The sequence below is a fragment of the Micropterus salmoides genome, unplaced genomic scaffold, assembly GCF_014851395.1.
Source record: "Micropterus salmoides isolate LMB-PRFRI ecotype aquatic unplaced genomic scaffold, ASM1485139v1 Ms_hic_scaffold_7, whole genome shotgun sequence".
NCBI classification, from domain to species: Eukaryota; Metazoa; Chordata; class Actinopteri; order Centrarchiformes; family Centrarchidae; genus Micropterus; species Micropterus salmoides.
Genome location: NW_024044459.1, coordinates 15251111 through 15276873, shown reverse-complemented (window position 1 = coordinate 15276873; position 25763 = coordinate 15251111). Strand labels below are relative to the sequence as shown.

The 25763-nt window shown below is 38.9% G+C and overlaps 2 protein-coding genes and 1 long non-coding RNA gene across 5 annotated transcripts; 1 reads left to right on the top strand and 2 right to left on the bottom strand.

Annotated features, from left to right (window-relative positions):
* Positions 1 to 12: 12 nt before the first annotated feature.
* Positions 13 to 5502, bottom strand: LOC119892285 (flavin reductase (NADPH)-like). Of its 3 annotated transcripts, none has more exons than XM_038704474.1 (5): positions 5415 to 5502; positions 4013 to 4170; positions 2705 to 2906; positions 1750 to 1914; positions 13 to 1410 (listed from the first exon to the last, which is right to left on the bottom strand). In XM_038704474.1, exons 2-5 carry the CDS (start codon positions 4145 to 4147, stop codon positions 1253 to 1255), a joined length of 660 nt encoding a protein of 219 aa, XP_038560402.1. In that variant the 5' UTR covers positions 4148 to 4170; positions 5415 to 5502; the 3' UTR covers positions 13 to 1252. The 3 variants fall into 3 exon arrangements, with proteins under 3 accessions (XP_038560402.1, XP_038560401.1, XP_038560403.1); XM_038704473.1 differs by having other exon boundaries at positions 4013 to 4156; positions 5415 to 5455; XM_038704475.1 differs by lacking the exon at positions 5415 to 5502 and adding an exon at positions 5131 to 5299.
* Positions 5503 to 7461: 1959 nt separating this feature from the next.
* On the top strand, positions 7462 to 22235 carry LOC119892482 (serine/threonine-protein phosphatase with EF-hands 2). Its single transcript, XM_038704748.1, has 17 exons — positions 7462 to 7661; positions 7866 to 7874; positions 8593 to 8720; positions 8821 to 8875; positions 8961 to 9136; positions 9501 to 9615; positions 9901 to 9947; positions 10576 to 10742; positions 10857 to 10893; positions 11583 to 11732; positions 11816 to 12145; positions 16161 to 16346; positions 16504 to 16646; positions 17722 to 17828; positions 18441 to 18607; positions 18787 to 18874; positions 19906 to 22235. The coding sequence occupies exons 1-17, from the start codon at positions 7610 to 7612 to the stop codon at positions 20157 to 20159; spliced, it is 2211 nt and encodes a 736-aa protein (XP_038560676.1). The 5' UTR covers positions 7462 to 7609; the 3' UTR covers positions 20160 to 22235.
* On the bottom strand, positions 9083 to 11863 carry LOC119892483. The gene is made up of 3 exons (XR_005442556.1): positions 11714 to 11863; positions 9519 to 9586; positions 9083 to 9178 (listed from the first exon to the last, which is right to left on the bottom strand). It is a non-coding gene; the product is annotated as an uncharacterized LOC119892483 (long non-coding RNA).
* Positions 22236 to 25763: the final 3528 nt, after the last annotated feature.

The window sequence follows — 25763 nt, the reverse complement described above, 5'->3', positions numbered from 1 at the left end:
AGACATTCATTCAGTTTAAACTGTAACTTTTATTTGTCTATGTTTCCTCTATATCACCTGCTTTTACATCACAGATGTGTGTGTGTGGCCCCAAGTGTTGCAATCTTAAAAAACTGAACTCATCAGTCCAACAAGCATTTTCTGCCACATATGATTACGTGTCTGTTTGCTCTTTAAATACTGATGAATTCTGATATTTTGAAACCTTGAAACATTCAACTATGGTAGATTAAATTGTATACAAGCATGGTTCTGCATTCGAGATCTTCTTGTAAGCTTAAATCAGAAGTCAAAGGGATTGATAAACCACCCAGGATTTCCAAAGGCCCAAAACTGTCTCACAGTTTCATTATTTTGTGTTTATTTAACAGAACTGATACAGCACATATTTGAATATAAAGTCCTCATGTGAATACATGGCACAACAGTATGAAGAGCTTCATTCATTCTGAAATATCAACTAATAGTTTTCGAGTACAAAAGCAAACGGACATGTTGTAAATCCAGCTGACTTTCTCTTTTGTGTACTGCTATCAGCAGAAACACCGGTCTAATAAAATGGTACACTCATTGATGGTTTTCAAACTAATACAAACAAGAATCTGATAAATAGAAATACATATCTAAGACAGATAAGGCTATATAAAGCAGTTATACCATTACAGTATATCCAATAGTAGCGTGTGATGGCAGGAAATAAATGGCACAGTTGCACAGTTTGTTAAAGGACCAGTTAACCCGAAAAAATGTTTTTTCCCCTGTAGCTCTAGTCTGTCTAACCATAAAGATATTTTTGGCTTTATTTGCCTGGAGGTTCATGATGTTGTTTGTAGTGGTCGCAGCATTGAAACATTAAAAAAAACATTTTTAGAAGTGATGTCCTCGTTAGTCTGCACTCAACGTGCAATCAACAGTTTCCACAGGGACTGGTTCTTGGATTAAAAGTAGTGCCAATGAAAACTGTTACTGTGCGGTCTGTGGGATAATCCAGAGTAATGGAAACACAGTGTTGAAGTTTACAGCAGTAATAACTTATTAATTTGGCTTATTAATAAAAAAATTTTAGCTAGTGTACAGTGTAAAAAACTTCCATCTACCTCTTTTGTATTGGGGTGGAGGCAAAAATCTCAAAGGCCAATATCTCAAATTTAAGAAAAGCTGGTGGTATCTGCATGGTTAGATACCACTAAGAGGTTGGTGAGTAAATATTGTTTTTTTGTACTTAGGGTACCGACCCTTTGTCTCTTCTTTCTCATTTGGTAGTCATTGCGACTCCCTTCTTGATCCAGGCGTTGCTGTTGAGCAGGGAGAGCATGAAGCGAGCCACGTCTCCTCTCCCCACTGCGCTGCCTGCAGGGCGACCGCTGCTGTCGGGCACAAAGTATCCCTCATGGGTCAGAAACTCTTCAGCTGTGGAGGACACATGGATGTTAAAACCGAGGCATTACAACAACAGCATTTTCAATTTGTTCCTTCGGGTAGTGAAGTTACATGCTGAAACCACAAGGAAAGGAAAGGCATTCACACACAATCAAACCATTCATTCTCATAAACACTGCATTAAGTAATCAGAGCGCATGCTAATAAGCTTGAACTATGTCAAAATGGATCCCGAGGCAGGGGCAAACGCTTTGCTGAATGACGCTCTGCTGTTCTTGGTGGCGCCACCCTGACAGCCTCCATGTTAAATAAATGTTTTTGGGTCTGTTCATAGGTGTGGTTCTGCCCACTGTTGGCCACTGCTTTTACCTGAGGCAGGCAGGTTCTTGAGACCAGGTGGGCGAACCACAGTCCAGTTGATGTCCTCAGTCTTCTGCAGAGACTGCTCCATCTCATGCATGTTGGTGAGAACGCTTCGGATGATCGGCAGCAGGAGGAACCGGATGAGATAAGATGACTGCGTTCCAGAGTTAGCTAACAACAACAGAAAACGTAATGAAACAGAGAAATTATTTTCTTAAATGTCTCACATTGCACCAAGAAGGTGCACAGAAAAAACTTTTCCTTCTGATGACAATCCTTTGATGTGAAGACCAATTTTATGTAACAGATTTTCCCACAGAATTAAAAACTTAACTTAAACTAAATTTGTTTTGGTGAACACTAGAGCAGTGGAGACTTGTTCTCTGGAGTGACGAATCACGCTTCTCTGTCTGGCAATCCAATAAGGACGAGTCTGGGACAGAACACCTTTGGGATGAATTAGAGCGGAGACTGCGAGACAGGCCTTCTTGTCCAAGTTGGAGCTGAAGCTGTTATAGCTGCAAAGAGTGCAGCTATAACAGCTTCAACTCAATATTAAACCCTATGGATTACGAATGAGATGTCATTAACCATCATGTGCATGTAAAGGCAGGCGTCCCAAAACTGTTGGCAAAATAGTGTGTATATAGTCTGCAGAGCAAGACAAAACTAACTTTCTATAGTTAAACATTCAGGTTTGAGGTTCAATTATATTTTGGATTGACTGAGAGCATTGTGTTTGTTCAACAATAAAATATATACTGAAGATTACAATTTGCCTAATAATTGTGCACGCAGTGTAGATGCTTGGCCCACTTCTGAGCAAAAAGTAAGGACAAACTTCTTGAAGAAAATAATTTGATATCAAATTCTGTAACAGCCTCATTACACCACAATGCAACGCAGCGACAAGCCAACGTTCACAATGAAGTAGCTATAAGTTTGATTCGGCTTGACTTACGGTCAGTGTACCAGGAGGTCATAGTGATGATCCTGTTGACTCGGGCTTCTCGCATGGCCCTGATCATAGCGTTCATGGACGCGGTGTAGCCTGTCACCGCCGAAAAGAAGGAGGCTGGGAAGCCGAGGCAGGACATGATCGCATCCTGTCCTTTGAAATGAGTCTCCAGAGTTTCTGCTGAGAAAATATCAGCTTCCACCACCTAAAAGCAGCGATACACAAATAATATATGTATAGTTCAATTAACACAGATCAGGAGCAGTGAATGACCTCCTTGTAGATTTTTTTTGCTTGCTGGTAAAGGGACAGTGAGTGATTGTAATCCAAAACACTTTTTGTTAAATTCAGTAAATATTTCCTCATGGTTTGTGTGTGCTCTGAAAAAAAAAAACTTTTGTCCTACACAGCTGTGGCTCTGTAAATGGAAAACAAAGAACAAAGAAAGTGGTAAGGACCGTGCCACGCAGCATTGTTCCAGCCAATTAGCAACAGTTAGTACTTGTGCACCGGAGTGATGGGGGGAGGGGGGTAGTGGGAGAGAGAGTTCTATACACCGGCACAATGTGCTGGACTCCAGGAACTGTGAAGGAGGAGGGATGGCCGAGAAACAGCCAAAAAGGGAAAGGACAGAAGACAAAATAAAATAAAGAGCAGGTCTAAAGCTATTGATTATTTTAGTATTCTACAGATTATTCCATCAATTCATCGAGTAACTGGAAGTAAAAGAAATTATTTTGCTTAGTGCCTGCGGTTCTGGGATCAACTAGGTAACTCATCTCACTGTAACGTTACAATCCAAACTCACGGACTAACCAGTCGGAGAACAATGACAACAAACGTACTGTTACACATTTACAACTAAGAATTGTGCCATACCTTTGCAGTTCTTCATGTCAACTAGCAATCATGATTTCCGTTAAATGCTAACAGTACTGTCACCTTGTTTCGGGTCCACTCCTTGGAGTCACTGCGTAGACTGGATGCTTTTTGCTCAGGCGCTGAAGCATTGCCATCGTGCTGTTGTGGGCGGTTAGTTCGTTTTTTACAGTAGACACACAGAGTTGTTCTTTTAGCTTGACATTACCTCATACTTTGGACACTTTTTGTCTTTTTCTCTAGCCTGTTTCTTCTTTGTCCCTCGCTATTTTCTCTCTGTTCCTCCATTTTGTAATCTGTCAAATTTACTTATTATCATTTGGACACTAAAACATTCAAACGGTCTCACAGACTGAACTTTGAACCCAACATGCAGAGAGCAGCAGCACAATAGAAATGTGTCTACAGCTAACAAAATCAGTGTTGCTTTACCTTGAGGTTGTCATGCTGTACGGTGAGTTTTCCTGGGTTCCTGACAATGGCGGTGACCGTGTGACCCTGCTGCAGCGCCTGGTTGACCAGATACTGTCCAGTCTGCCCAGTGGCTCCCAGCACAGCGATCTTCATCCTCAGACTCTTGACACACAGAGCTAAGTCAGGGTTGATAAAAGGACAACGTGTTAAATGCTCTCACACTAACTGCGGGGAGGTTCCCTTCCTGTTTCAAGTTCAAGTGTAAAAAATGATTATTATGGTGCAATAATGAAGCCCTCTCTTAGGAGTTTGTCATCTGACGGATTTTGTGTTCAAAATGTAGATAAATAGGATGACGAGCTTGCTGGTCAGATGCTCTCTGAGGATACTTAACAGATACTGTTGACTGAGTCTCAAATGATTCTTTTTGGGAAATTTTTCCGAGAATGTATTTCTTCTTGGTAGTTGATACAGTAGCTGATATGTTCACCTAGTTCTGGTCAACGTGGAGCCACATTTTGACAGCAGCAAACTTGCTATGATTTGCTGTAATTCTACTATTCTATTTTCCACAATCCACTATTTTTCCAAATTTTTATCTTATACTTAATTTTACTCTTTTATGATATTGTGTTCATTTTATATTTAGTCTTACTGTCTTTTCTGTCTTAATTTCATGGATAAAGTCTTTAGGATTTACTATGCTGAACCTGACGTGACCTTAAATCTAACCAAGTCACTACCAATTAAAATGCACCGATCCCCAGAAAAAGGGAGGAAAACAGATATTATGTGACCTGATTCCTATTTTGTGTTTGACTACTGTTTTAATGATTCCCTGTACAGCTTTCGTTTAAGATCTTTAAAATCAATCTGGTGGTTTGCTTGAGCAACGATGTCAGCTAACATGGAAGTAACTTAACTAGCTTAGTAATGGAAAACTGTCATAGGCCTAAAAACAATCTAAGGCAATATTTTGGCTTCAAAACCCCCTGAAAGCATACATAATTTACAGTCCTCTCAATGACACTTTAAAAGATGTAAACAACCAGCATGGAAAATTAATAAGTGTTGTAAAATCAGGAAGTATTATGCCATACAAAATTAATAATTAACGTTACACAAGGTGAACATACCTTTATAAAAAATAGGATTTTTTGCAGGACTGCTGCATCAGATATTAAATAGGACTGCCAAAAAAACTGCTGTGTACAATTCTTTGCCCTATCTTAACCAGGGTGAAACTGTATCGTGTTTTTGAGCAACTCGAACACGCCCCATTTTTAAAAGGGATTTTTGTTACCCAGCACACGAAGCAATTCACATTTTGCCACATTTCTATAAATCATTACAGTTATCCCGATAACAGAGAGGACAGCTGGTTCTGCTGACTTTAACAAACCAACATTAACTAACTCACCTTCGCCATACGTTGAAACGTCCAGTGAGGGAGGTGTTCAAGAACGGGAACGTTCAGGTTTGTTTGTAAAGCAACGGTTTTCAAAAAACACATTTAATATTAAGATATGGATTTAAAATGATGTGTTGGCAACACACAGAGGTCTATTACATGACTTCATAAAATACATGGTGCTACTGAAAACCTACATCTCAAAGTATGAAATTAGCGCCCAGCTAATCTAATCTGTTAGCGAAATTAACCGATTAGTCTTTAGAAAATTATCTAATCAGTTATAATTTGATAACCAGTCAGGTGACAGGCGTTCATCAATGCTTGATAAAAAAAAAAGCCCCAAATCTGCTGCTTACAGCGTCTCAAATGTAATTTTTGTTTGCTTTTCCATGTTTCTGTCAGTCTTTCCGTCATTTATGCATTTATGATCATTCTTTTAACAATTTTAGACGAAGTTAACAATCAGGCCTAATTGAGCCTCAACAGAAGATTAGTAGCCTAATTAATAATTGCTACTACTATAGGTTACTGTGTATGTTTCAGAATTGGGACACAGCACCAAGGATGTACTTTTCTCTGCAGCCTGCCATGAACAGACCTGTAACATCAGACCTGTCACTTCAACACTCACTGCAGCGATAATAAGTGGAGGGGTTGTCATTTGGCTCAAGATTTCATAAGAAACAAGTTACAAATTCCTGTTGATAGACTGTCAAATACAAACACATCTGACCACACACCCACACACAATCCCGGACTCCAAAGAAAAAAGCACCTGTAATTAAAAAATACCAAGACCAAGACCAAAAAAATAGTGCTGGCCTCCCTCTGGTCACTTACGTTTACCTCTGCACTTTGCCATCTTTCTATATAAAGACCAGTCTGTCGTATCAAGTCATTAGCTGAAGTAATCCACTTGTGGCTTGGTGCCTTGATTATGTGATCACACCGAGGGACTAAAGACTAAACCAGGTTCAGCACAGACCGAGGGAGCTGCACTTACATGAGGCCTCTGTGGTGAGTTACTGAGCGCTGCTGTCATTCATCCACCTACTATGACCGGTGATTGACATCCTGCAGTTTTGGACCTGATCCTGGTGGATTGGCGAACGATGAAACAGAGTAAATGGCTGTTTAAATACTCACTGAAACTAAGAACTGACAGCCAAACAACTTGGGAACAGGTGACTGGATAGAGGGGGCGACCACGTAAGTAAACTGCTAAGACCTTAGAGTAGCAAATTTTAGATTACAGCAGTTAGATAAATGTATTAAAACCACAAACTAACACATACAGACAGAAAATCAGATGTTAAGTCTAGGTTTTGGTGTTTTTCTGATCTTGATTAGGTCGGACATATCTTCATTTTCCAGACCTGGTTCAAATACTGGTTTCAAGTACTTCTTATAGTTACTCTACTTAAAACGCCAGGTTTGCCTTGTAGTCCAGTTCTGTGCTTTGATAAGCACGATGTTGATCAGAAAATCTTCTCTGATTGGATTTCTTTGGCCTGCTGCTGTTTATATTTGACGAAAGTCACTCATCTGTTGCTTCAACTAGGCAACAACTTCAACATAGAAAGTTATGTGCAAACACAATATGATGAAATCTACCAAGTTCACATTTAAACTCTCAGATCTTTTATTGAGTCTTGGGTCAGTAATTCAGGCTTCATTTGTTTACCTAAAATAGCAGAAGGGCATTTAAATATGCTGTTTCCATGTCCTATTTTTTTCCCCACGTCATCAAAATAACTTCAGGTCGTGAAGCTATTTCCTGCCTCCTAGGTTTCATAGATTGATTAATGTAAGCCTTCGTGGAATTCAGACGAAAACAGTCCTCTGCTGCAGGATTGAGGTCAGTCACAGAGGTGAGGAGTGAGCCAGCAGATAACGAGATTAAAAGGGCACACATTTGAACGACCTCCAGCTTCACGCTCAACTTTTCATCAATGAAAGGGTTTTTTCTAGAGGCCAAGACTGTAGCAGAATGTATAGTCAGATTTGAGACTCCAAAAACTAATATAATCCCTTTGGGAAGTCTGGAATATTTTGGAGTTCATTTGTAGTACTTTAACCCTGCAGACATGCTCATGCGATAAATCAAGTAGACGAATGACCTAAGTGTGATTTTATTGCCAAATTTTAGAATCACTTTTATCTGATGTGATGATTGTTGTGTGCTTTGAACAGGAACAGTCATGGGATGTGGCGTCACAAAGTCTGACCAGTTCCACAAACACTCCAGAAAAGGTAACCGTGATCCTTCAAACAGACGCTGGCACACCTCTTTATCTCCTAACGTTCTCAGATTTACATAAATCATCACCACTCAGCCTGAAAAAGCTCTTGTGTACTTTGTTTTTGTTTGCTTTGCACTAACTGTAATGTCCCTATACTACATGTTGTATTAACGTATATGTATTTATTTCCATCTTCCTGTTCTGCTGCATGCAGCCGTCACAAGTAAGCCTGTCTTTGCCTTGTTTGTTGTATTGTTGTTGTTGTTTGCCAGATGTTGAAGCTCAAATGCATCTGGATCATCGCAGGTAGAGGAAAGATCAAATGTCCAACCTAAGCAGAAGAAAGAATTACTGTGTATTTTACTGAAGTAGAACTGATGTAAATAAAGTGGTGACAAAATTTTTTTCTGGATGACGGGACATTGAGTTCAAATTACATTTATTTGCTTGAAAGTTTTTTCTAATAATAATAATTCATAATGTTGAATTATCTCACAGCCCTTCTTGTAGGTTAGAGTGTACTGCATATGTCCAACAGTGAAACAAATACTCAGATATTTTCCTTAAGTAAAAGCAGCAATACTACAGTGTAGAAATGCTCTGTTGCAAGTAAGTCTTACTTAAGTACAGAGTACCAAAAGTAAGTGTTGCAGCTGGTGAATGTGGGATTTATTTGAATTACTTTATATACTGATGGGCAGCTTGTTTTAATTTCCCCCACAATCATCAAGTCTTACAATAAAACATCATGATTTATTTGTTTTGTATTGTTAATCTGAATATGCAAAGTAAAAGCAAAATAAATGTAGTGTAGTAAAAAGTACAATATTTGCCTCTGAACTCTCAAGTTCTCAAGTAAAGTGCACAAGGTTCAGTACTCTTCACCTCTGCTTATGTCCTCTCTATATTTTCTGACTTGTTGTCCGTGCCTTGTGTTTCAGCCATAAGAGCTGCTGTCCTGATTCAGCGATGGTACCGTCAGTATGTAGCCCGCACAGAGATGAGACGGAGATACACCTGGCACATCTTCCAGTCCATCGAATACTCTGGAGAACAGGCTCAGATAAAGGTGAGAAAACTACAGGGACAATCTAGTATACTTCTGCATGTTTGCTGTAGAGTAATGGTACAAACAACGGCTCATCTTTCACGTCTTCTTCCTCGTGCAGCTTTATAATTTCCTCGGCTACCTCATGGACAATTTCACACCATCGAGCAATGAGCGTAAGATTTCCATGTCAACTGGCAAAACTTTTTTCTTTTTTGTGAATCTGAATCTCTGAGTTTGAACTGTCGTCTTGACCTCCAGGGAATTTGATCTCGCACATCTTCAGAGAGAACGAGGTGTGTCGGGACACAGAGTGGGAGAGATACTTCAGCTACGAGAACATCGAGGTGCCAGAGATTTACTCTGGGCCTCACCTCACCTTCCCTCTGACGGTGGAGCAGGCAGTCGGGCTGGTGGAGGCCTTCAGGAACAAGAAAGTAGGTGCACGCCACTGTTCCACAGGCCAGTCTCTGAAAAACCTTTCAGATGGAGTAGGAACACTTAGCAGGAAGATGAGGTGGAAATCATTTTAAAGATGCTGCTTTCTGTATTTTACTGGATCAAAAATAACAAGACCAGCATTTTAAATCCTCATATTCTACTTAAGTCTGATCTAATGAAGGCATGTAATCGGTTCTTTAAAAATACATTTTACTATTTGTCTGTATGTGTGATCATTGGCTAACAGACTAAGTTTGAAAGCATAGTAAGATATAAACATTGCAGATAAAAAATGCATTTACTCTATGTAGAAAATACTCCTACTAAAACCTTCTTGCTAACAAGTCTGTCTGCCAGCAGCAGCTGCACTCACGCTACCTCCTCCAGCTCCTGCTTGAGACGTGGAAACGGCTCCGGATGCTGCCAAATATCAACCGGATCTCCACCTGCCACAGCAAAGAAATCACTATTTGTGGTGAGCTTTAAATAAATCGTTGCTTTTTAGACAGAAACACGCTGGTATGTTAAATGTTAATGTATAAAACATCTGACATTTTATAGTCCAAATTATTGAAAATGAGAAAACAATTGTCAGGACTGAACTTGCCCGTGGGGCACATATATCCCAAAATATTTTTGTTGATAATAAACAGCAACTAAACATTCCTGAGTCTCTCTGATATATAAATGCTGAAACAATATGTTTGTTGTTATCAGCGAACTGTGTTCATTCATTTGCATGTTATCTTTTTCGTTACAGGTGATTTGCACGGGCAATTGGAAGACCTGCTGCTGATTTTCTACAAGGTCCGGAGCTCATTGTCTAAAACTTTTCACAAATGCTAAAATTAATCTGACTTAGAGTCACAACTAAGGATCTTTTCATTTTTATTTAATTATTTTGAAGTAAATCAGTAGTGCTGCAACTGATAATTATTTAGTTTCATCATTGATTGATTATTTAGTCTATAAAATGTAAAAAGAAAACACTATGGTGACGTCTTCAAATGTCTTGGTGTGTCTGACCAGTCCAGAATTTTTAATGACGTGAAATGGAGAAAAACTGCAAATTCTTACATTTAAGGGACTAAAATGAGTGAATGTGTGACATTTTTTCTTGCTTAAACAACTTGAACGATTAACCTATTCTCAAAATTGGTATTTATTATGTCTTGATCCACTAATTGACAAATCACTGACAATTGTTTCCCTTCTAAACTTTAACTTTTTGGGTTAAAACAAATAGGTATGTTTAGCTGCAACAAGCTTTGTTTTCCCATGTCTTTGGGCTCTACAAAGCAATTAGAGAGTGAAACAGGATCTGAACTCACTGTTTTCACTCCCTGCGCTGTGGCTGATCATTTGTTTACATTTAGATTACAGAATGACCCAAGGACAAGAACAAGCCTTTATTTTGCTGTTGTTTACTTTACAGAATGGCATGCCGTCCTTAGAGAAACCCTATCTGTTTAACGGAGATTTTGTAGACAGAGGCAAAGACTCCATTGAGATCCTCATCATCCTGTTTTCGTTCATGCTCGTCTACCCGAGCGACGTCTACCTCAACAGAGGAAACCATGAGGACTATATAGTCAACCTGAGGTGACATAAAATCTAACTGAGGAACAGTGAAACCAGAAATGGCATGTTCTTGTTGGCCAAATGTATCAAGTATAAACCTTAATATGTAACTATTATCTTGTGTCTGTGGCACAGGTACGGCTTCACAAAGGAGGTGTTGACAAAATACAAGGTATGTTTGCATTGTGTAAACCTGAAACCCTACAAGGCCTAAACACACTCTGCTTGGGATGAACTCCTCATTCCTGCTAATCAAACTAGCCAGCGCAGCCAAAATGTGTCTTAATCCCTGCTCATTTAGGCAAATTAAAAAAAGTTTCGGTCATCTTCGCCTACACATTCCCAGTAAAGCTTAATATAGGCCAGTTTCGTTCCCAACACAACACAGGTCACTCCTAACAGCTAAGAGGATTTGAGGTCATTAATCCAAATGACTGGCAGACATCTGTCTCCATTGGCTTCTGATGAGTCAGGAGGTCAAAGTGGTCCAAAGAACCCCCCCCCCCCCCAACCTTCCAAAACAGAGGCACGACAACAAGTGGCATGTCACGTTTCAGTTTGTATATAGGCTATAGATAATTCAAATAAGTTCATTTATCAGTGCAAATGGTTGTGACAGGTTGTGGCAGGGAGTGTTGCATTTTGCATCAAGTTAGTGCTGACAGTGGGGGAATTCAAGCTTGATTTCAAGTTAAAGAAAAAAGAGAACAAATGGGTACCTCAAAAAAGAAAAGACAAAGTGTACAAACTTAAATATAATCTACAGTATATTTAGAAATCCCCCTTAAATGTTGGCAATAAACTGCCATAAAGAAAAGAAGATGATGAAGAAAGTCACTTCCTGTCTGTGTGTCCTGTCAGATGCACGGCAAACGCATCCTGAAACTGCTGCAGAAGATTTTTAGCTGGTTGCCGTTAGCAACGGTGATCGACCAGAAGGTGTTTGTGCTCCACGGAGGGATCTCCGACACCACAGACCTCAGCGTACTCACCAGAGTGGACAGACACAAAGTGAGGGGCCGACACGTGTACACAGACACACGTCATTGTTTTTGAAAGTCCCTGAAATCTGTGCCCTCATCTGTTTTTCCCAGTATGTCTCAGCGCTGAGGCCTCCGAAGAAGAGATACCAGAGCTCGGCGGGGATGTCCACCGACTCGGACATGGATGAGGACGCCTGGTCCACCGTCAGGCTCTGCCAGCGTCGGCCCTCCCTCACGTTTCCCAAACCCATAGGAACGCGCCAAAACTTCCAGAACCGCTCGCTACAGGACTTCTCCAGCCGGATCAAAGTGGAGGACGACCTGGATATCCGCAGTAGAAAACTGTCCGTTTTCAACTTGGGGACTGACAAACCAGAGAAAGAGATGGCCGCGTCCTCTGACCCCGTCAACTGTGACAATGCCAACGAGGAGTGGAAACAGGTGATGGATGAGTGTTGAACATATGTGTGTGAGTGTTTGCTCAGATTCTTTGAGATGGATTTCCATCCCATTTTATTTTTTTTGCTCAAAAGCAGACTGATCCCGCATTGTCTGTGTTTTGCAGCTTTGTAATCACATCACATTGCTGCCAAAGTTATGACTCCAATACTGTAAATGATAAACCTTATTGGATAAAAGTGTTATGGTTTCTATACAGCTTAGAGAGTTTCAAAGATTTGTTAGACTGTCAAGCACAGAGTCAGAGAACTGGGAGGGAAGCGGGATGTGAGTGGATGAGGAATGAGATGGCTGGCAGACTTAAACTGGCGGGGGCTAGGCAGCAGAGCCGTAGGATACAAGGTACAGGTAATGTGATCTTCCTGGGCAGGAGAAAAAACAAAAACAGCAAATTGCTGAATTAATATTATTAATTTTCCACATTGCCTCCTAAATTCCAGTATTTCATCAGTTAATTCTCAAATTGCAACCGTATTTGTAAAATTATTGCTGATTACCTTGACAAAAAACAACAACTTTAATCCGCATCTTCAACTGGAGAAGACCATGAAGCCCAGGATGGCATCCTGCTTATTTTGTCCAACCAAACCCTTCAAAAACCCAAAGATGACCATTTTAATATCACATAAGACAAAAAAATCTAATCCAGGCTTAGTTACATGCATGTTTATTAGTGGAGATATCAGTGTTTTCATATGATGGAGATCTCATTTGGGAATGAAGGTCACCATTCGATATTGTTGATTAGTTTGTTTGTTGTTCTCAGGACTTAAAGTGTCCCACATGAGATGTCTAATTAGTGACTTTGTCTTGGTCAAAGGTCACAGTCTTTGTGCCTCAGCTCTCTTCCAGTGGAGTAAATCAGTCCTGAGTCACAGCCTGATCAACGCGCCATCAGTGATCAGCACTCGCCTCAGAGCAGGTGCTGTGGTTTGCATGGGCCTGAACATGCTGTAAACCACCGCGTCATTAATCCCTCTGCCGTGAGTTCAATCTGCTTTGTGTCCGTCAGCACCTTAAGCACAGGCTGTAGAAGACAATGCTCTCATTTGGCTCCGGTACTTGTTGTTGGTTTAGTTGAAAACATGCGCAATCGTTATAAACCAGTCAGGGTAGCGTAGTCAGTGAACTGTCACCTGGCTTTCAGGTGCTCCTATGCATTAATCCACTGGATCCTGAAAAACACTTACAGAATTACAAGATATTATTTAATAAATTTAAATGGATTGAATTGTATCACTGTACGGTAAAGAATTAGAGATGATATATCATATCTGCTTGTCGTCACTAAATATTACTGCTCCTCTAAAGGTTAGGCCTACGTCTAAAGCTAGTAAGCAACCCTGAATAAATGACAGCATTCGCAGCCTCAAAAGGGAATGCAGGAAAGCAGAGCGCAGATGGAAAAAATCCAGTCTCCAAGTCCATTACCTCAGTCTGAAGGATTTATTAATTAACTACAATAAAATGGTTAAGGATGCGAGAACACACTATTTTTCTGAACTCATTACTACACATAAACACAATCCCAGGTTTCTGTTTAAGACTGTGGATCAGCTGGTAAACCCAACCCCTCCTTGTGCCTCAGCTGGAAGTAATGATGACTGTGAATTGTTTTTATCTTATTTTACCAATAAGGTGGTGTCAATCAGAGCCTCTATTACCCCCACTGCCTCTTACTCAGAGGTCCCTCACCAGCAACAACAGAGTTTTAACCAGTTTTATCCCATCGACTTGTCTGAGCTTTTAAAAACAGTATCACAAATGAGAGTGTCCTCCGGCCCACTTGATGTAATACCTACAAAATTTTTACTGAAAGTAATAGATTCTGTTGGGCCCCATTTGATCTCTGTTTTCAACAGCTCCCTATCTACTGGTTGTGTCCCTGATTATTTTAAAACGGCTTGCGTGAACCCACTTTTAAAGAAACCTGGTTTAGATCCCTCCCTCCCACATAATTTTAGACCAATTTCAAAACTGCCTTTTATTGCAAAGATTCTAGAAAGAATTGTGTCCAAACAGCTGCTCACTGTGCTGGAAAATAACAAATTATTTGAAAAGTTTCAGTCTGGTTTTAGGAAGTACCACAGCACTGAGACTGCCCTGCTTAAAGTCACCAATGACCTTTTAATGTCATTGGTGATGAAGGTATGTGCTCAGTCCTGGTACTCCTGGACCTTAGCGCTGCTTTTGACACCATTGATCACAACATCATGTTAGACAGACTGAGGCACTGGGTGGGGATCTCTGGTACTGCTCTAGAATGGTTTTCATCCTACCTGTCAAATAGGAAGTTTTGCGTGTCTGTAAACAACTATGTCTCTTCGTCTTGTCCAGTTAAATATGGTGTGCCTCAGGGGTCTGTCTTAGGACCCATTTTGTTTTCCTTGTATCTGCTTCCCCTTGGACATATTATCCATAAACATGGCATTTCTTTTCATATTTATGCTGATGACACACAAATATACTTGCCCGTCAGATCCACAGACCCTGGAATGCTGAGTTCACTTAACAACTGCCTTTGTGAAGTTAAAAAATGGATGTCAAATAATTTCCTCCAGCTGAACTCAGACAAAACAGAAATCCTGGTCATCGGGTCTCAGCAGATGGCAAATCAAATACTGCCATCTGCTGGTTCTCTAGTAAATCACATTAAGCCTGTGGCAAAGAACCTTGGTGTTTGGTTTGATAGTAATTTAAATTTCGAGCAGCACACCACAAAGCTTGTTCAATCATGTTTTTATCAACTTAGAAATATAGCTAAAATTCGATCTATGTTAACTTTTAAGGACACCGAGACCATTTTACACGCCTTCATCTCATCACGCCTGGATTATTGCAACAGCCTTTTCACCTGTTTAACCCAAAAATCTATTGATCGACTCCAGACTGTCCAGACTCCAGAGAGTCTCGACTGAAAACTAAAGGGGACAGAGCGTTTTCTGTCAGGGCCCCGAGGCTCTGGAACAGCCTCCCCGAGGAAATCAGGTCGGCTGAGTCGGTGAACTCTTTTAAGTCCCTTCTTAAAACATACTTTTATAGGAGAGCTTTTTCCGATCTTATTTGACTTTATTTTATCCCTTTTATTTTATTGTATTTTACTAATTTTATATTAAATTTTCATGCTCTTATCTTTTTTGTATTATTCTTTACACTTGTTAAAGCACTTTGTAACTTGTTTTTGAAAAGTGCTCTACAAATAAGGATTATTATTATTATTATTATTATATAAATGTTTTTTGCTCTTCCAGTGAAAAATCTCCTATTTAACAGATTTGTACAGATTTCCGTTTGTGACTTAAGACCTAAGAGTCTACAGTCATGCTAGCGGCTCTTTACTTAGGCAAAGGGGTGGTTTGAGCTAAATGCTAACCGCAAGTATTAGACAAACAAAAACCTTTGACCCGATGGTGATAGAAAGATTATGGGATCAACAAAGTTATGACAAATCATCCTTAAAGAGACAAAAAAGAGACATGAGACAACTTTAATAGAAATACTTCCATCAGTTGATGAAACATTTCATTCGAAACTAGAAATGTCAACCTCATGGTGGAGCAAGAGGAAAGGTCAGGGGATCACCAAAGTCACGAGGATTCACCTCTCTCTGGGCATCATGAATGCTTGTACCAGATTTAATGGAAAATCATCCAACTGTTGTTGAAATATTTCAGTCTCGACGAAGCTGGAGGTCCGACCAACAAACAAGACGACATTACTATCCATGGGAGCTTTCGATCACATGATCTTCCTCTGCGGCTGCCATTTGCCGAGTTCTCTTGAAATTGTAGATTTACATGCTCATCTTGGTTTAAAAGTTGAGATTGAGAGTGCACTTTTTTCCTCAACAGGAAGACCATGTGATAAAGTAAAAAAAAAAGTACAGCTGCTAATGCAATTGCTGTTTCCAAGTTCCCCCAGTGTGTCAATATTCAAACTTCTGTTTTAAGCTTTTTAGTTCTGGTCTTTAAAGTCTCCCATTCCCGTGTGCCTCCAGATCCTGGACCTGCTGTGGAGCGACCCGGTGACCCAGGACGGCTGCATCCCCAACGAGGTGAGGGGCGGAGGCTGCTACTGGGGCCCCGACGTCACCGAGGACTTCCTAAATAGACACAACCTGCAGCTCATCATCCGCTCCCACGAGTGTAAACAGGAAGGTTATGAGTTCTGCCACAATCGTAAGGTGAGTTGAGACACTGACGGCACACAGAGGCTCCTATCATCCCACAGTTCCCCACCTGAATTTAATTCAGCTACATAGATCACTGACATGGTTTCTAATTATTCCACTCTGAGGAACTGTTAAAAAGGCACTAAAACACTAACTTCATTTCACTTAGGTCCTCACTCTGTTCTCTGCGTCCAATTACTACGACGTGGGAAGCAACAGGGGGGCCTACGTGAAGTTGGGTCCAGACCTTGTGCCTTATTTGATTCAGTACCAGGCCAGCAGCATGACCAGAGAGCTCACCGTGAGACAAAGGTACAAAACAGAAAATACTCAGCGTGACTCATCTGTTAATTGTTTTGCCTGGAAAACAAAGATATGCCTGTTACACTTTCCCAAAGCAGAATGGACATCTTGAAATTGCTTCTTTTGTCAGTTCAAATCCCCAAATCTGCAAACAACGTGGAACCAAAAAAAGCTTAAAGCAAAAGTTATTTGCTGAAGTTTTGTTGAATATGTGTTTTTGCTTTCTAACATAGAGTTAGATGAGAAGATACTGTAGAAACCACTCTCATATCTGTCCGTTAAGTATTTGGCTACAGCTAGCAGTTGCTTATCTTAGCGTAGCATAAACACTGGAAACACGGGGAAACAGCTAGCCTGGCTCTGTCCTAAAGTAACAAAATCTGACTACCAGAAACTTTAATCTCATTAATTAGCACTTTAAATCTTGTTTGTTTACCTGTTTTGTTTATCTTGGGACAGAGCCATTCTTTGTGCTAAAGCTAAGCTAACGTCTGTTGGCTGTAGCTTCATAAAAGTTCAGACGTGAGAGTGGTGTCAGTCTTCTCAAGTAAATCTCGGCAAAGAAAGCGAATACAATAATTTCACTAAAAAGTCAATCAATTAATAGTTGAGTAATTGTTTCAGCACCTTGTCCCACAAATATGTGGACATCTACTCAAATAATGGTGTGTGAATATTTCACTTTTGCAGCCATAACTGAATTAGACAAGCACCTTTCTAGACATGTTTGTTTATTTGACCGGGACAAATGCACGAGACATTGCTTTAGATAGTATAGAAAGTAGATGCCAGGCATACAGGTTTATAGCGATGAATAATTTGCAACCTCTATCCCTGGTCTGGCTTTTAAAGTTAAAACAGAAATTACAGTGTTGAGTTTAAAATTTTACAACCATTAAAAGACATACAATAACTACACTCTGCACATGCAATAAGATACAGGCCTAAAAGTAAGTGAAGATCAAGTGTAATTGTTTAACATGGTAACTATCATGTTGTTTTATGTGATAACGCTGCAAGCAAACATTGTTCTGCCTTTAATTGTGTTTATTATCTGTTATATTTGTTGTTGTCTTGTTTGCAGTGTGGGGAGAACCGAGCGCTCAGCCCTCAAAGTCCTGCGGGAGCAGCTATTTGCGCACAAATCTGACCTCATCTGTGCCTTCAAAACATTCGACAGCGAGAACACAGGTGTGTCGTGTGACTTTCATGAACCAGTTCAGTTCTCAATGTATCAAGTGTCACTTAAGTGCGGTTCCTTGTGTACTGTACCTTTCTCTTGTGGTTCTCAAAGGGCAATGTCTGGCTAAGGAGAAATGTGAGCTCACACTTTTGTATTTTAATCAGATAAAAACATGTGGGCCAACCAAAAGTATATCCCAGCATGTTTGACAGTTTCACAGAAACTTGTTGTTCAGTGATTTACTTTAATTCAGCCAGCATCAGTGTACGTTTCTCACGCAAATAAGGAAGAATCTACTTTTCTGTCATTCAGATCCTTACTTTTATGTTATTTTACTACAAATTTTTCTTTGCCTGCAGGGCAATCTGTTTCCAAATGACCTTAAGCATATTTTTGACATTTCTGTTGTACAATATATTTTTATTTATTAGATAACGTTTGTGTCAATATTAATATGTCAGCCTAATATTGGCTGATAATATTGCCCTTTTGATTTATTAGTTTGGCTCTACTTGATGAATCTGGAGGTACTTTTTGGATTTATTCATTGACCTGATGCCATGCACCTGAAAAGAAAGCAATGCACAATAGGAATCGGGTAAAATTTCCACCTCTGTCAGGATTTGTGTCTGTGAATGACTGGGCCACTGCGGTGGAGAGTGTGATGTACCTTGGGCTGCCCTGGAGGATGCTGTGTAGTCAGCTGGTCATCTCCAAGACCAGTGAAGGCATGATCGACTACCACGAATGGTTCAGCGAGCTCGCCATCAAAGGGCACAACACGGATGTAAGGACACAGACATGCTGATAATTACATTTTGTATTGGTTTAAGGATATTATATATACACATTTTCTGCTTAATCATTCTATGTTGTGTCATAAACCTAAATGCTGTTGAAAGAAATCTTGAAAACCTCTCCGTCAGAACTTTCCGCACTTGGTTTTCATAATGTCTCCTCTCTCAGCACATTGACCAGAGTCTTCTCGAGACTTTGTATCGCCATCGCTCCACCTTGGAGACCATCTTCAGGATCGTAGACACAGACAATTCAGGTAAAACAATTTATTCATCATCACTGAAACCAGTTTTATGTATACTGAACATCTATCAACACCACACGCTTCTTTCTGTTCTCATTGGAGAGCATACATTGTTGTTTTCTCGCCTCTTAAAGGGAAAATCCACCTTAAAATGTCGCACTACCTTGTGTTTCTGGGGTTGACATCAGGTAAAGATGCATATCCCTGTCAGAAATACCAAGCAATATCAGATTTATTTTATTTTTTTTATCAGAAACCTGTATGATTTCTTTAAGATTAACTTTTTGCATCAAAATCTAATAATCATGTAGGAAGAAAAGCTCAAGATAGTTCATTTGCTCATTACAAACAACATCAAAACAAATAACAGAAGTGGAAATGAATAATAAAAAACTAATATAAAAACGCAAATTGGCCAATTCTTTGACTTTTCAAAACCGTTGCAGATGAGTTTTGAGAGGAATGAGAGGAAAGATTACATACACATACATCCGATTACATACACGGAAATGTAGGATCTAATGTTTTTGGATCTTGACCGGTACAAGGGACAAAACCTCAGGATATCTTGACCTCTGTTGCTTCAATTTTGACCTTTTCTTTTTTTAATGCGTCGCTTATGAATCATACCACATCGCTAGAGTACCCTTCCATTAAACATCTTTAAATTTAATAATGATGATATAAGTTCTTGTAACATGTACGTTGGTAAAATTGACAATATTGTAAGAGATGGGCATAAAGTGTGTACGGGCTCTGCAAAGTGTTTGTTGTGTCCAGATAGAGACGGCTATCAGCCTCCATTAATCCACCTGTTGCAAGTAAAGGAGGCCACAGCCTCCTGAGTCCAGTTAAGACGAGGATTAACCCACTGATCTACTGGTCTCTTCATCCCCCACCTCTGATCACACACACACACTTTTTCCTCTATCAGCATCTGTCGGTTTCTGTGTTTTTGATCCTCTTTCTTCCCTCCTGTCCTATTACTACATCTCTAATCTCCTCTTTTCCAACCTGCAACTTTAACAATTTAACCTCCCCAGGCTTTATCACCATCGAGGACTTCCGGCAGACCTGGAAGCTGCTGAGCGTGTACCTAAAGATGGAGATCACAGACGAGGCCATCTCCGACCTGGCCGTCACCATCGACAGTAACCAGGATGGCAGCATCGACATCGACGAGTTCATGGAGGCCTTCCGGCTCACGGACAAGAAGAGCCGGCTGGAGCGAGGACGTAGCATGTTCATGGGCACAGCCACCGACCTCACCAAGCTGGAGGGAGACCCCAACATTTGAGTACAGAGAGAGAGACTGAAAACAGAGAGCGACCTCAGCTCAGACTGCTCGCCAGGCAGACATGCAGCAGGCGGGGAGCACAGGGAGGTGCAGCCAATGCAAGCTGCTTTAATGACGCACATTAAGACGTAGCCTATGATGCTGCTGAGCAACAGCCGTGTGGCTCGCAGGGAATTAGGAAGAGCTATGAGTTCAAGGTATTTGACAGCGAATGTTAATTACACATTTTGAAGCGGTTTTATCCACTGAGGGTGAAACTCAACAGCTTGAAGAATAATCTCTTTTATCAAGTTAGAATAGTTAAAAACTGTTGCAAAGGCAAAATCCACAGATAGAAACAAAAAGTCATCATAGCCTACTTTGGCTTCACGATTATTAAAATAATAATAATAGATACTGTGATCACAGTTATTATGAGGAATTTTATAGAATGAGGATATCTATCATTATTTTTAACAAGGGGAAGTGGTTTGAGTTATGTGAAACACTTTAAAGATTAAAAGTAACACAGCACACTTTATTTTAAATGGGTGATGTTTCAATACCAGTCAGATTTTCATCATGTCAAATGTAAAATAATAAAATAAAAATGGTTACCACACACATAGGCTGACAGGCTCTATGATGGCAGGTGTGGTTAACCCTCCGACCTGTCATCACATAAACATCACACAGCAATTAATTAAGGAAGTAGGCTATAGAATTAAAGTACATCAGTCCTAATGGGTGGAAGTACGAAGACAGTGATACATCAAATGTATCAATAAATATCTCAAAAATATCCCCCAAACAGTTTTAAATGACATGAAAAGGAACATTCAAATATGAGTAATGATTATTTACATAATTGATTAATCCACCAGGTATTTTTATCAATTACTCAGTTTATCGTTGGGTCTATATAATCATTGGAAAACGGTCAAAACTATTTCATAGATCCCAAGGTGTTGTCATGAAATGTTTAAAACCTAAAAATAGTCACTTTACTAAAATGTTAAGACAAAGAAAATAAGCAAATGTTCACATTTGAAAACCTTAAACAAGAGAATGGTTAGCTTTTTTATTTTAGCAATGACTTAAACGATTAATCAGTTACCAAAATTGTTATCTATTTTTTCAACGATTAGTTGAATAATCAAATAATCGTAATTATTATTATCATTAGTTGATTAATCAACCAATCATTGCAGCTCTGGCCTCTTCAAATTACTTGTTTTGCTCAACCAACAGTGTAAAACCCAACAATATTCAGTTTACAACGGAAAAGGAAGCATCCTCACATTCAGATAACAGGAGACAGTGAACTGTTTTCTTCTTGAAAAAGATCAACTAATTGATTATCATTATTATTTAATATTATTTATTAATTATTTATTAATCATTCCAGCCTATATAACAAGATATCAACAAGAAGCTATGTGAAAACAATATTTTAATATCTTAATAAGATAAGAAATTACATCATCAGAGTTTAAAAATGTGAAAACGTCTTGGGTTTCTCTCTCAGCCGTTTCTCGGTTCATCGGTGCTGATTTCCAACAGCCTTTCATCCATACCTGATGTAACTAAAACTCCTCCTAAATACTTAAGATACCAGAAACGAAACAAAAATTACATTAAATGATAAATAATAATTGTGCGGCTCTACATCGGTTGCACTAATTAATTGCAACTAAATGTTGCTGGTGCCTTAGCAGTAGAAGTGTTTTAACTTCGAGAAATGAAGTTAAGTTTAGTTTGCACTGATGATGTTTTGTGTCAACTGCCAACAATGTACTGGTCCTGGGGTCTTTATCTCCGGTGGGATACGAACCCTCACCTTGTCCAGAACGGAGAACTTGTGCTTTTACTATTTTGACTTTTAGGATGTGTGTTCAGTTTGTTGCTTTGACGGTCAGGACATTTGCTGTATTTTAAAGGGATAGTTTGATGTTTTGGGGAAATACATTTATTCGCTTTCTTGCTGAGAGATAGATGAGAAGATTGATGCCACTCTCGTGCTTGACTATCCAATATGAAGCTGGAGCCAGTAGAAATGTAGCTTAGCTTAGCATAAAGACTGGAAAAAGGGGGAAACAGTTAGCCTGGCTCTGTCCAAAAGTAACAAAATCTGACTAGTGACCAGTACCTCTAAAGCTCACTAATTAACACATTATATATATATTATATTATATTTTAGTATTTGTTTAATCTGTACAAAAACTGTTTTAGAGAAGTCTTCAGGCAGATTTTTTCCACTTTGAATAGTCTTTATGCTAAGGTAAGCTAACCGGCAGCTGGCTGTGGCTTCATACCGACGTGAGAGTGGTATCAATCTTCTCGTCTAGCTATCGGCAAGAAAGCAAATAATAACCAAAATGTTATTACTGTTCCGTTAAGATATAAAGACATGTTGTTTTACGTTTTTTAGTTCCCACATTGTTAAATATTGTTTAACTCAACCAAAAGAGACAGATCTGTGTGTGTGTGTGTGTGTGTGTGTGTGTGTGTGTGTGTGTGTGTGTATAAAATATTTTTGTTGTATGTAAAATGTAAATTTCATTGTCTTTTTCTTTTTTAGCATATTGAACATGTAAATGTGCTGTGAAAACATGTCACAGTCAAGTTTGTAGCATTCATTTGTGTGTGTCTGTGTTTGAGGTAAGTGATGTTTATGAATGACAGTTTAAAGAACCATAACTGATCAAAAAGTGGTACATTGGGGAAAATATAACTTGGATATATTACTTCCCAGAAGGCCTTTAGACAATCTCCAGAACTAGAGGTGGAAATTAGCAAAGTTAATTTACTCAAGTTCTGTACTTCAGTTGAATTTTGAGGTTGTACTTCATGGGTATTTCCATTGTGTGCAACTTTATACTTCTACTTCAATACATTTCAGAGAGAAATGCACTTTTTACTTCACTACAATTTTTTTTTGTTACTAGTTAATTCTCAAATTATTATTTTACAAACAAAAAACGCATGATAAATTGTTATAGGTTAAACTACCAAAAGTATATGATGTGGTTAAAATTAGCTCCAACAACATTAAAGTACAGTTTACATATGAATACATCAATAATATAATATTAACACTGCATAGTATTTGTACTTTGGATACTTTAAGTACATTTTGTTGCTGAAGCTTCTGTACTTTTACTTAAGTCAACTTTTACTTGTAAAGGAGTATTTATACACTGTGATATTACTCCTTTTACTCAAGTAAGTGATTTGAATACTTCTTCCACCACTGTCCAGTACTGGGAACACAGAACATCTTCAAACCCTGAATTGACCCAATATTGGCTATAAATTTCATCTCAGTTACCCTCAAACTTACATTATATATAAAAATAAAATAAGGCTGACACGCTGACAAGGAAACATGGGAACATTTTAAGATTAAGTTTGTTGTTTAAGTTTATTGTTGTTGTATCAAGACAATGTTTAGTGCTACTATTAAATAATGTGACTTTAGTGGGTAACACTTGATTTTACAGGTCTAACTATATCATTTAATATAATTCAGCTACAGGTATTTAATGTGCCTTTAATTGATTGTTCTGGACACACATGGTTTTGTTGGCTACCTTTGGATACAGTTAGCAGCTATTAATTCATTTTTTTAATTCCTTAAATGATTTAAGTGTTTGTGTGTCTACATTAAACACTACATAAGAAGAGCACACAATAATATTGGGCTGCAACTAACAATTATCAGCTGCTAATGATTTGGTCAACAATCATTTTGTTTCTAAAATGTCATGAATAAGTGAAAAGTATCCATAATAATTTCCCAGAGCCCAATGTCGAATTGCTTGTTTTCTCTGATTATTTATGACAAAGAGAAGCATGAAATCATCTCTTGTTTCAAAAGATAGAAGAAGTGAATGCCTGACATTTGTTATATTCTACAATTAAAAGCTGTAATGTTTAACTAAATATGTTTTAACTAAATATTACACATCAAAACATAAAGAATTATAACTATATATTTTCTTAAACTAAGTAACAGTTGAACAACATTTGACTTACTCTTACTGAAATACACAGCTTCATTTAATTAAAAATCTTTTTGCTTTAAACATCTCAAATGTCAAATGATCAACTATATTTTAGGTTGCTCTTTATTATCCTTCCTCACCAGTCAGATTAGTTTTTTGAATCACCAGCAGGGGGCACAAAAGACCATTCAGTACAGTTTTAAAACTTGTCACACTGAACAGTCAACCAGGAGTCCTCACTGTCATTTTGAAAGATGGTCCACAAGAGTATTAGTTAATAAGGATGAACAAACAGCGGCTAACTGTGATTTCTGAATGCGCTACAACACCCTGATTTTGAGTGGCAGCAACTGATAATGGAATTTCTTGGGATTTTAACATTACGTTGCATTAGGCCTGCAGTATCTTCCTAAAAGCTTCCATGGTTGGGACAGTATTTTTCCTTTCACATTAAAATCTTTCAAGTGGGTGGGTATTAAAACATGCACAGAGCTGCCTGCTGTTTAAACACGGTTTGATTTAAAATAATTTTTCAAAGTTTAAACCCCATTGTTGTTTACCTGGAGAGGACAGTTTGTCCCAGAAGTCAGCTCGTTCATGGGCAACTCATGCCTCAACAGGACATCTGAGATTAGTCATGTTTCCTGTAGTTTCTTGATTTGTGGAGTTATATTCAGTGGTGGAGTAAATATTAAATATTCACATTCTTTATTTAAGTAAAAGTACTAATACCACACTGTAAAAATACTTGCCATTATTCACAAGTCACAGTCCTGCACTGAAAAGGTTAACTTAACTAAAAAGAAAACTTAAAGTATTAAAATAAAAGTACTCTGTACAGAAAAAAGTCCACTGACTGTTATACTATTATATCTTTTGATTATTTTTACTCATTAATGCAAAAGCAGGATTTTACTGTTGTACAGTAGTTGGTTGAAGTGGAGCTAAAAAAAAACATTTTTTCTAAAGGATTGAAACTAATGATACTACATTTTAGAGGAAAATATTGTTTGCAGATTCAGATTAATAATGCAAAATATAAATCAGCTAATAAATGATGGTGTATTATTATAGGTCAAGCTACCCAGCGGTGTATATATAGTACTTAGTACTTAGCCTCACCATTACCAGCTGCAACATTTAAGTGATTTAAACATTAAACATTGCTGTTTTTACTCAAATAAAATATCTGAATACTTCTTCCACCACTGCTGGCTGGTGGGCAGATTTTGTTTTACCTGGGACAGAGCCCGGCTTGCTGTTTGCCCCTATTCCCAGTATTTATGCTAAGCTAAGCTAACCGGCTGCTGTCTGAGTGGTTTCAATCTTGTCATCGAACTCTCTGCAAGAAATCGAATAATTGTATTTCCCAAAATGGTGAAAGTATTTCTTGTATCTCATCAACACTTTCACAGCGTGTGAAAACAAACCCCAGAGTGCTTTCTCCAGAGATTGAGGCAGACGTGCCACCGCCTGCTGCTTTTCACATCCAGCCGCCACAACCCCCAACATAGAGACTCGCACACTGATGACAGTCGGACAAAAGAAGAAGGCAGTTAGACCTTTTTTTCTAGTATGTCGGAGGAGGGGACAATCCATTGTTCACTGTCTGCAGGTG

Bases quoted from the DNA above. Each gene is read 5' to 3' on its own strand.
- LOC119892285 (XM_038704473.1), bottom strand. The intron at 1,915-2,704 runs GTAAGTCAAGCC...TGTTGTTGTTAG, and splicing joins GACCTCCTGGTACACTGACC to CTAACTCTGGAACGCAGTCA. The intron at 1,411-1,749 runs GTAAAAGCAGTG...TGTCCTCCACAG, and splicing joins CAAGAACCTGCCTGCCTCAG to CTGAAGAGTTTCTGACCCAT.
- LOC119892482 (XM_038704748.1), top strand. From the start codon at position 7,610: ATGGGATGTGGCGTCACAAAGTCTGACCAGTTCCACAAACACTCCAGA. The intron at 9,948-10,575 runs GTCCGGAGCTCA...TTTACTTTACAG, and splicing joins TGCTGCTGATTTTCTACAAG to AATGGCATGCCGTCCTTAGA. The intron at 10,743-10,856 runs GTGACATAAAAT...TCTGTGGCACAG, and splicing joins GACTATATAGTCAACCTGAG to GTACGGCTTCACAAAGGAGG.